Source organism: Sinocyclocheilus rhinocerous, unplaced genomic scaffold (genome assembly GCF_001515625.1).
Source record: "Sinocyclocheilus rhinocerous isolate Xijiao unplaced genomic scaffold, SAMN03320098_v1.1 scaffold6053, whole genome shotgun sequence".
In the NCBI taxonomy this organism is placed as follows: domain Eukaryota; kingdom Metazoa; phylum Chordata; class Actinopteri; order Cypriniformes; family Cyprinidae; genus Sinocyclocheilus; species Sinocyclocheilus rhinocerous.
Window position 1 is genome coordinate 16857 of NW_015655770.1, and position 12211 is coordinate 29067.

Below are 12211 nucleotides of genomic sequence, written 5' to 3' on the forward strand. Positions count from 1 at the left end.
TTTTAAAGGGGTCATATGATGCGATTTCATTTTTTCCTTTCTCTTTGGAGTGTTACAAGCTCTTGGTGCATAAAGAAGATCTGTAAAGTTGCAAAGACTAAAGTCTCAAATCCAAAGAGATATTCTTTATAAAAGTTAAGAGTCAGCCACGCCTACCTAAAACGGCTCGTTTTTACACGCCCCCACATGTCTACATCACGATGTGGGAAGATTTGCATAACGCCGCCCAAATGTGCACACAAAGAAAGAAGGCGTAACTTTTTGATTCTCGCTGTTGTATTGTTGCTGCCGCCATGTCGTGGAGACTCTGTGTGTTTCGTTATGAAAGCGAAACTACTTTGTTTGGCCTTCCAAAAGATGCAACAAATGCCTCGTTTATAATGGGTTTTACTGGTTTTGTCTCGTCGGGTATGTATGGTCACAGTATGGTAAGGGCCGTAACATTTCCGTCACACGCTAATCGGCCAATCACAACGCACTGGATAGCTGGCCAATCAGAGCACACCTCGCTTTTTCAGACCGATGAGCTTTGTAAAAATCGACGCGTTTCAAAAAGGCGGGTGTTTTTTTAACCTTAAACCGCATAAACACATTTCATTACACCAAATACACAAAATAATGGTCTTTTTAGCACCGTCATATGACCCCTTTAATTAAACATAATAAACATAATCATTTGTTTAAGGTCAAACTATTATTGACAGACCTCCTGCAGTACCATAGACTACCACTATGAAGAGGCTAGGTTAAGGATCCAACTTTATGATTACAGTTTTTCTGAATTGCTAAAACACTAAACCCCAATCTCTGAAGCAAATTCTCACTAGCTTTGAGACAATTTGTCGAATAAAGCACACTTTCTGCTAAACCTTAAACACGTTCAGGCAGTTAGGCTCTATTTGTTCAAGGCTGGATTTGTCAGACCAGAGGATTTTTTCTCTTTGTCTAGCAAAAAAGACTACGTTACTTGTGATGTGGACAAAGTCCTCAGGACGGACTCAAGCACAAAGACATGATGCAGACAGAATGAATCTCTCATTGACCCTGATTTTACAATTGCACAACTTACAGTATTTGATTGTACTGTAACATGCTATTCATTTAGAGTTTTATTTGACCTTTTTGGCCTTAGCAGTTTTGATTCTTGCAGTACATACAGTAGACCTATACAATATATTCACCTTACTCAGTTGCAATTACTATACTTTTTTACATAATTGCAAAATTGTTTACTCAATACAATATAGTTTTTTTCTGTAATGTTCTGTATGCTGTGTTCTCCATTTTTCTCTGTAGTGTCTAATGAATGCTCTGTAGTGTTTATTTTATTGACTCGTGTGTGTGATCTGAGAGCACTGTTTGATTTTGAGTACAGGTGAAATGCTTTTGCAGTGATTGTTTGATTTTGATGGAAGAGTCAGAGGTTTTGTGAATTTAGTTTGAGTATTTGGATTTGTGTTTAAGGTTTTGAGAAAATGAGTGATAGTTTCAAGAAATGTATTTTAGCAATTCAGAAAAACTGTATAACATAAAACAACATTAACAACCTATTTTACTGCTGTAATGTTACATATTTTCAAATTAAACAAAATATTCAGTGAGGATGTTTTTAAAGAAATATTGAATTCATTGATTTGCGAATATTGAGCATTAATTGGTTAGCATAAAATCAGTTATATAGCACTACTTTCCTAGTACATGATCAAAAAGGCAAACAAACATACCTTGGAAGAATGTGAGTTTATGAATCTTTCATAAGAATACCAGGAACATGTACACTACCATTCAAAAGTGTGTCAGTATTATTTTTTTTTTCTTTTAAAGAAATGTATACTTTTATTCAGCAAGGATGCATTAAATATCTCAAAAGTGACTTTTACATTGTTACAAAATATTTCAATAAATTTCAATTAAATGCTGTTCATTTGAACTTTCTATTCATCGAAGAATCCTGAAAAAAAAAGCATATCACAGTTTTCTCAAAAAAAAAAAAAAAAACAGCAAATCAAAATATTACAATGATTTCTGAAGGATCATGTGACACTGAAGAAAATTCAGCTTTGCCATCACAGGAACAAATGACATTTTAAAATGTTTTAAAATAGAAAATTATTTTAAATTATAATAATGTTTTACAATATTACTGCTTTTACTGTATTTTTGATCAAATAAATGTAAAATTAAAAATTAAATTAATGCATTTCGCAGACGCTTTTATCAAAAGCGACTTACAGTGCATTCAGGCTATAATTTTTTTTATCAGTATGTGTGTTCCCTGGGAATTTAACCCACAACCTTTGCGCTGCTAACACAATGCTCTACCACTGAGCCACAGGAACATTATGGAACAAATGTAGCCTTGGTGAGCTTTAGAGACTTATTCCAAAAACATTACAAAATCTTTCTGACCCCAAACTTTTGACCAGTAGTATAAATAGTGTAAATTTTGATGTCATGGTGACTAATATATGTATTATGAGTAAAAAAAAAAAAAAAAAACTGAAAATGTTTTCATTCCTACTATTGGGTGCCTCAAGCATTTTGATCTCCTGCATTAATGCATTGCATGGTGCTTGTGAATGTAGTTGTGGTGCTCTAGATGTAAGAGGTCTTAAGTCTTGCAATTCCATTGACATTGTTGTGTGAACCCTTGTTGTGTGTCGGGAGGAGGTGTCGGGTCCTTTTCTCCAGCGCAGTTGTTCTACAAGACTCATTGAAGCCGTGGCCTTGAGAGGTAAAACACTGCAGCTACAAAGGGTTACAGCCTTTGATCTGTGACAACTGGAGAAAGAGGGATATGAGGACCAGAGAAAAGGACTGTGGGAGGAGGGCGTCCCTTACTAGGACCAGAATAGTGTGTGTGTGTGTGTGTGTGTGTGTACCTGTTTTTCTATTCTGGTGGGGACTTAAACCTGAATACACACAGACTCATGGGGACTCGTGTCACGGTGGGGACCTAAATTGAGGTCCCCACGGGTAAACAAGCTAATAAATCACACAGAATGAAGTTTTTTGAAAATCTAAAAATGCAGAAAGTTTCCTGTGAGGGGTAGGTTTAGGGGCAGGGTTGGTGTAGGGCAATAGAATATACGGTCTGTACAGTAGAAAAACCATTACGCCTATGGAGAGTCCCCACAAGGATAGCTGACCAGACGTGTGTGTGTTTGTGTGTGTGTGTGTGTGTGTGTGTTTTATTGGGGGGCGAGTGGTTAAGAGGCTACGTTATTAACTCGGCCCATCTCTGCATTTTACACACACACACATCCACAGATTTTTCCTCTGGTCGTATGATAGATAATACAGTCAGTGGTGTGCACCAGCACGCATAAAGGTACTCGGAGCCCGACCTTTAGAGAAGAGCAGAGAGCACATTTTGTGTGGGGGGCTTTCATGTGCCCATACTTGTGTCTTTGTGTACACTGTGTATGTTCATCTGGGTTTGTGGTTCAGTGCAAGTGCTAATGTATGAGTGTGTGTATGTCTTTCGAGCCTCTCAAAAATAAAAAGGTTATAGTCTATTTTCTCCACCCAGTACTAAGCAGCCCTCTATTCGGTAAAATCTGAGGGCTTTGATACTCTGACACTGATGAGGTCCTCAGAGTATATGAAGTGCTCTAGCTTGATGTCTTTGTTGTGTTTGTCAGGTACAAAGATTATGAGTGATCATGATCTTTGTCATGTCCAACTGAATAACACTGTACCATACAGAGCCAATAATAAAAAGTATTTTTGCACAAACATAAATCAACATGCATGCATGAGGAGATATACTGTACGTGTGTAAAAAAAATATTGTGTATATAAATTGTAATATATGAACTAACATTCAAAAGTTTTTTTTTTAAGAAAAGATACTGTACTGAAACAATTAAATTAATTAAAAGTGATAGTGTTGACATTTATAATGTTACAAAAGATTTCTGATTTCAAAAGATTTTATGATTTCTGTTCAAAGAATGAAAAAAAAATCACAGTTTTCACAATAATATTAATCAATGTAAATATTAAGCAAATTAATATATATTAGGCATGTTTCTTGAGCACCAAGTCTGCATACTATATTTCTGATGGATTTGTAACACTGGAGATTGGCAAAATGTCTGCTGAATATTCAGCTTTGTCATCACAGGAATAAACTACATTTTAAAATACATTAAAGCAGTTATTTTAAATTATAATAATATTTCACAATATTACTGTATTACTGTATTTTTGATCACCTACAGTAAATGCAGCCTTGGTGAGCATAAGAGACTATCAAAAACATTAAAAAAAAAAAATCTTACTAGCGGAGTAGATTATATTTTGTTTATTTCTCTTTCCCTTCCCTCTTAATAGATCATTGGTACAATCCCTCTGATGCCAAACTCTGTAGGACCTTCCAGCCAATCAGGGGGCGGCACTCCCTCACTGCAGGTCCAGCCAATCACACCGCAGCTGCTGACCAATGCACAGGGTCAGATTATAGCCACTGTGATTGGCAACCAGATCCTGCCAGTGATCAACACCCAGGGAATCACACTGTCACCCATTAAACCTGGACAGCAGGTATGCAATGACTGTTTAAAATAATTACTTTATGGTGTGTTGATGTAAATTAAATTTTATATGAAGCTTATTAGACCAAGTACCTGAAAACATAATATTGAATATAAAATTTCAACATAAGAAACATTTAACGTGCTAAATATGACTCTGATGTGTTGACAATCATTTTGTGAAAAATGCATATGTGCTAATAATCCCATAGTAACCTATAATATACAACATAATAAAGCCAAAAACGTACAAGTCAGATACTATATGCCAAGATAACCCAATCATACAGCCCAGCATAGGAACACTGCATTTAAAGGCCTTGCACCTAAAATAATGCATAACAATAATCAGACTTTAAAATGAATCATCCTCAAATAACAATGATCAAACACTTATATCAAATAATAAACAAAAAGGTAGGAAGAAAACACATTTAAAGAGCCTAACAACAGTGCAAAACACAGCAGACTATACAGGCATGCATATTATTCCCCGTCCCACCCTATAATCTACAGCGGTTGGCTATAAAAGCATCTATAGGTCAACCTCATTTCTGTTGGAGCAACTCCGTGTCATATTTACTGGAACCTTTGATCACGTACGTAAACGCAGTAATGCATTTGAAATAATGTTTGTGGATTTGTCTGCGTTTCAATTGACTCCCAAACATTTTCATGCAGCGATAATTTATGGCTGTCATACACAGCGGCAGAGAGATCCACTGAAGCACGGTAATTCTCCCAGACCTGTCGACAGTTCTGACAGTGTGTGCAACACTACTGACATCTCTCAGCATCCAAAGAAAAACACACTCACGCACAAACACACAGAGGAGAATTAATAGTGCAAGAGAACAGCAGAGAGAAGCCAACCCACTTTTAGACAGATGAGACGCTTGCTTTCTTGAAGAGTGGAGATGCACCATCTAAAAGAGGTGCTCGATGGTGCATAAAACATGAAAATGTATGGTGCTGCAGTCATGCCACATTGCCCATAATAATGACTCATATTGTAGACACATAATTTTGATTTCTGGGCTGTGTGTTTTCCTTTTTGTGTTAAGGTTTCGGTGCTGAATAGCCAAATACTGTCGTTTCTTTTGTGCAATTTAAAGTATCTGACAGTCGTGTTCAATGAGAAGTTGCATGGGGAGTGAATGCAACCTCTAAAATCTCCACCCGTCCACATTTTTCATCTCTAATAAAGAGGCTATGAATTTCTAATAAAAGACTCAGCAGTTTTGCCTTGTAAATAACCACATGACTCCAAATCTCTTGTCTCTTAAAATGGAAACAACCTCTTTATTTCATCATGATCAGATCAGCTTTCATGATCAGATTTAATCTTCAAAATTGTGATGCTTTCTGAATAGTGTGTTCATAAACGCTGAGAAAAAAAAACACACAAATAAAGTCATTTTTTCTACAGGTAAAGAAAGACAATAGAATAATCACAAGATGGAAACAATATGTGTGGTAACATGATTTTAGTGTGAGAATGCAACTTAGCTTTCCTGTGTAAATTATATCCAATTTTACAGCTTCTTTGCGATGATAACTTTTAGTTTTTAACCAAAAACAACCAAAAAATGATGAGTTTGCAACTTTTTAACAGACTAATTAACGTGAGTGCTTTTGTAAAATTCTAAGTTTTATATTTGTTTTAAAATTCTCTAAAATTGACCCCATTCACTTCTATTGTAAGTGGCTCACCATAACCTCAATCCCTTTTTTTAACAAAACATACGAATGAGTCAAAATGAATGAAAATGTAATGGTAATCAACATTTTACCACAAATGCTGTTGATTGGATTTAACTTGTACTGAACCTTGAATATTACTTTATTACCTTCAACATCTACCATGGTAATTCAGGTACCATGAAGTACCATGTATATACTGCTAATATATCAAATTACCATAGTAAAATCACACATTTTTGTCAGAGATTAATCCATTTATATTTGTTGTTGTTCACCTTGTGTGTATGAACCTTCTTAAGTGTGTGTCACAGCTCACATGTGTGTTTTCACAGCTGTCGCAGGCCGGTCAGACTTCACAGGCTCCTCCTGTGTCTCAGCCAAGTCTGCTCCGTATGCCCCACAGCCAGAGCCCCCTCCGCCAGGCCTCTTCCTCCTCCTCAACATCATCATCCTCATCCTCTGCTCTTAGCGTCGGGCAGCTAGTCAGCAGTGAGTGTGCACCGCATCTCTACGTGTTAGCTGATCCACTTTTATTACACATAAATGCTTTACACAAAGAAAATGGTAGATTTCTGTTTTTTAGATGAGTGTTAACGAAAATATGCTGCCTTTTTATTCTGTTTTTATCAAATTTTAGTTGATTCTGCCATCTAGCTGACCAAACTGTGGACCTAATGAAAGGAAGGTTGTGTTTAGAACGGCTTTGGCCTCCAGAAGCACCACATATAAATCACTCCCTCCAGCCTGTCAGAGTCACGGCGACCCTTTTAAAAACTGTTTTACTTAGATAAATTCTCATTTGTCATAGCCAATTGGCCTAAAACCATCTGCAATGGAGTTTTAAATTTAATAAACAGGAAGTTGCCATTGATCAACTTGCTGTGGATATAACCGATGGACTGTTGTGTTTTCTTCTTTTTTATTTTGTTTTGTTCAAAACATACACAATACCTTTAGCATTCTGTATTCATTTCATCAGTTTACCGCCGTGGCGCAGCTCTCCATGCCAGATTGTGTTTGTCGCGATGTCCTTGGCTAACGTTAATTCCCCAGAACATGTTTTGAATGGAGGGGAAAAAAAGTCTGACTGACCCCCACAGCCACCATGTTCAGCTCAGATGGAAAAAATGGCATATTTTCAAGGACTGTGCACATTTTGGATTTGGCTAATCTTACTTGTATTTTATTCAATGAGGTGGAAATCATAATAAAAATATAAAATCATACTGTTGGGCTTTGTTAAGACATGAAATGATTGGGTCCTGGTTGTCCTTGTTGTGTCATATTCTTAAATCTAGGAGTATTATTAAAAAGGAATTAATTTGCACAGTTCAGCGATGAACACAATTATGTGCCCTTATGGTTTGTCATTAATGATTATTATGTGGTCAGAATACAAAACTGCTGCATTTAACTTTTCAATGTTGCATAGGAGCAAGTTCAGCTTTCAACATCTGATTTGCATATGGGGAGTGACAGGGTGCTGGTTCAATAGATTTTGACTTTAAATATGTCCGATGGATTCTTTTAATAATTCATTCATAATGACGCCCATGAATTATTTAGTTGCCAAACTTTTCTTATATAAGCAAGATGTAAGACCACCTGGCAGTGATGTATGATACCCAGTCAGGTTTTATTAAACTAAAATGCCATCTTGAAACTACACACCCTGAAGTGCATTTCTAAAGCTGCTAAATTAATCAAACTGAAATTGAACCTCTGCATTCCTCTGTATTTTATAGCAAAATGAGCAATAATATGGCATAAAATGAATATGCATTGCTTTCAGAAAGGCATTTTAGAATGCAATTCACGGAAACATTCATTTGAGAAGTGTAATTCCTAGCTTGGCTAATAAGAACAGATTTCAATGTAGTATTGATTTTATTGTCACTAACTTTCACACTTACATTGCATGTAAGCCAGTAAATCAGAAACCATATCTTAAGAAAAATCAGTCAGTGGTTGGAAAATAACAGGAATAATAGATAAATGGAAGCTATTTTGAAGTCATCCTTGTCAGAGTCATATTATGCTTAAATTCAGTTATGCATTTAATCTTTAAAGACTCTTAAGATATTCATGTTATATTAGATCATGCAAGAAAATAACAAGAGGTAGATAAGCCAAATCAAAAACATAATTGCAATATATGGAAATAAAAATGATTTCATAGAAATCATCCTTTGTTCAAGCATCTGCTTGAAATAGCTAGAAGGTCTTCAATGTCAATATTATTTTGTATATATAAAAAAAACAAAGCAAAAGCAGAGTAACATTGCTTTGTTTGAAGGTTATGAATTTGTGAATGGAGAGTTGCAGCTTTGATCTTTTCTCTTCTGTTTTGTAGACCCTCAGACTGCCCCCAGTGAGGTGGATGGTGTGAACCTGGAGGAGATTCGAGAATTCGCCAAAGCATTTAAAATTCGCCGGCTGTCTCTGGGTCTGACTCAAACTCAGGTGGGCCAGGCTCTCAGTGCAACTGAAGGCCCTGCCTACAGCCAGTCTGCCATCTGCAGGTATGGAGGTCTAACAGCTAATATTACTGACAATTAAAAAAAAACACATTATATTATATTATATTATATTATATAAATAGGAAAAGAACTATAAAGAAAAAAATATATAAAATAATTGTTGTTAATTTGCTAACTATAGCATAAGCAATACCATAATCAGGTGATCATAATCTATAGATAGGTAGATTGACAGTAGTCTACTTTGCGCATTAGTGTCACCCAGGTTTACATCCAAGTAGTACCCTATTTATATTTAACCACAAATAACTAAGATGTTAAACACAGTTGTTAAACATTCATAACAGATGTGCAATTATGTCAGACACGTCTATTTTATTCCAGTCTATGCTTGTCTCCACTCATCTTTGCACTGTCTATATGAGAAGATCCAGTTTCTAATGTAAAATACATCAGCTGTGGTATTACAAGAAGCACTTGAACCACTTAATAATTTCTAAAGTCCATTGTCATGTATTCACATGACATTTAGCTGAAAGTAACTTGACAGGGCTTGACATTTAACTTATAACTTTAACTTTATTGTGGAAATTATTTTCCACAGCACTGCACTTGTTTGACACACACAACATAACATACATAATACAAAAAAAACCACACAGTTATGATGACTCTCAGCGGTAATAAAATGTGGTTTTCCAGAGTGCAGCAGTGACACGGGTTTGGTCATAAACTAGGACATTTTGTAGTATTAGTAAATCAAATATTTAACATCATCATTATAGTTCAAATTCTGTTGTGCATTGTGAGGACTTCAGTAGTTACTGTTTATATCAGGGGGAAATCTGCACCAAATGTGATGTCAGATTACATTTACAGAGCATGCCATATCTTATAACTCAAAACTTTTGAGGTTTTTGCTGTTGTAAGTAAATAAGAATAGGAAAAGAAAAGATCAATGCATAAATCCTAGTTCAGCTACTGCATGCTCAATGGTAGAAGGCACTTTCCACAAATAGGGTACAAAATTAGACCTGAAACGGTTTTCTTAAAAAAAAAAAAAAAGTATGGTGAATGTCAACCTCAAGAAAAAAAGAGGCTTGTTTTGAACCAAATAATGATTTGCATTTGCTGATAAACTAATTTCCCATAAATAAAAAAGGGGCTTCTTGTTGAGCTTGATGAATGCAGTCAATAAATTGTTAATAAACTGATAATGTGTAAATATTAAATTTTTGGTACTTAGTTAACAAATGAATATATGTTTTACTACCATTATTTGGCTATAAGTTAAAATAATGTATTTTAAATGTGCGATGCAGTATTATATCTAACATTCATAATAGTTCTTACAACATAAACATGGGATTTATGCTTGTAGTACACAAAAGGACACAAAAGGACAAAGTATGCCCTATTCAAGGAAAGTGCAAAATATGTGTAATATGTGCAATATATAGTGCAATATGAACAATACTCTAAATAATAAAAACACAACATGCATTAAATACCACTTGATATAAAATTACTCAAACCTTGTTTGAGTGAACTCTGACCTTGCCACACAACTGTGTGACACATTAAGGTTTACAGTTCAGAGTTTCCTGTGTCCTTCTGATTTTAATGCAGCGGGATTGTAAAAGGCTTATGGTTCGTCTGATGAGACACTTGTGTTTATCTGACATGCCGCCGTCACACGCTTTTTAAAATTTCATCATATCAGCAACATACGACCGATAAAACCTGAAATTGCTCGGTGCAGGGAGAGTGAAGGAATTCCTAATGAAGCTTCAAACTAGTGCAGAAAGTCTTAAAAATCCTGCGTGAAATATTTATCCGCATACATTATTTAGATATTTATAGCATACATTAAAAGCCACTCGTTTCCAAAGTAAACAGGTGATGTGATGATTTTTCTCTATATTTATCCTTTCATCTCGTCAGAAAGGGGGATTTTTCATTATTTGTTCATTTGTACGACATTGGACATGACAGTGTGCAGAGTGTTTTTGGCTTTAAAGGCAGACTTCACATGCTTTAGTTTAGTTAACATCAGCAGAGACGAGAGGGGAAAGAGGTGAACGCGTTTTTGCTCGTGAGTGTTTGGGGCTGTTGTAGTCTTTGCTCAGTCAAACTCGGCCTGACAGATGTCTCTATCTTGTCCAATCTCATAGTTCACAGTGGAAAAAAGCTTTATTGGTTCGTCTGAACAATCACAAAGGTGCATCGTCAAACTGATCCGAGACAGGGGTCATTATTAATGTCCGAAGAATCCAGATGCCTTATGACTGATGTAAAGCGTTTGACATCACTGCAATGAAATCATAAAATACATTTGTTTAAATCTGTTAAATACACCATACTCAGTGCGTCAAATTAAATTTTCCTCCTTTTACATGGTGCGGTTCACAGCCATTCCTGGCACAAGCCTTCTTTTGCATGCACTGTTGCACACGGATGCTCATAAGATGTCATATCATCACATAATTGCGAGATGGGAATCGCTTTTCCACTTTTAATTGTGTGGATTTACAACATTAATCCACACCGAAACACTGGATTCACATCAATGATTCATGTCTCAGGCTGCAAAGCTGCCATCTATAATTTGCATGACAAATTGGGCAGAAGAGCTGCTTAACATGACTGTATATATATTTAATCACACCTACTTTTCCCACTGCAGTTTGCTCGCTTCATTTCTATCTCAAGGCTGCCGTCTTTATTCACCTCAAAAAAAAAAAAAAAAATTATCTGCTTTTTACCAGACATCTTTTGAATGGGGAGAGCAGAGAGAATTGTAATATATATTTAGTAAATGTTCAGACCAAACCTTTGAAAATTTGTGTCAAACATCATTTACATACAGTAGATGTTATTAGCTGTATTACTTAAATTTATAAATTGTTTTGAATCTGGCATTTTGAGTCGGAATCTATATCTATCTGTCTATCTATCTAAGTATTTATATACTTTTAATCAGCAAGAATGCATTAATCTATCAGTAATCAGTAGTATCAGTAAAGACATTTCTATTCCATATAAACATATTAAGCAGCACAATTGTTTTTATTATCAAAAATGTTAAAATGATTTCTAAAGGATCATGTGACTTTGAAGACTGAAGTAATGGATGCTGAAAATTCACCTTTGCCATCACAGGAATAAAAAAAAAATATATATATAGGGATGCACCGATACCACATTTTTCAGAATTAGTCCTATACCGATGCTTTCATTTTTGGTACTCGCCGATACCGATACCTGTATTTTTACAGCATTTGTAATTTTTTTTTTAAATACTGGGTACAGAAACAAAATAATAATAATAATATGAATCATGTTAGATGGCTTCATTTAGCAAACAGATACTTCCTTCCGTTATTTCCACATTTAACTTACCTGTTAAAATGTATTGTAAAAGCTTTTGTTACTTTCACTGTTCATTTTAATGGCGCATTAGAGCTGCTCCATTGCAGCAGCTCAATA

General features: G+C 35.4%; 1 protein-coding gene across 1 annotated transcript in view; it reads left to right on the forward strand.

Moving 5' to 3' along the window:
• Positions 1 to 12211, forward strand: part of LOC107718921 (POU domain, class 6, transcription factor 2-like) — a gene marked incomplete at its 5' end in the record, with an annotated part of 28735 nt that overhangs the window by 7196 nt on the left and 9328 nt on the right. The window contains 3 exons of the mRNA XM_016526166.1: positions 4339 to 4548; positions 6575 to 6731; positions 8596 to 8764. Of these exons, the coding sequence (XP_016381652.1) occupies positions 4339 to 4548; positions 6575 to 6731; positions 8596 to 8764 (536 nt within the window). The remainder of the gene's footprint in view (positions 1 to 4338; positions 4549 to 6574; positions 6732 to 8595; positions 8765 to 12211) is intronic.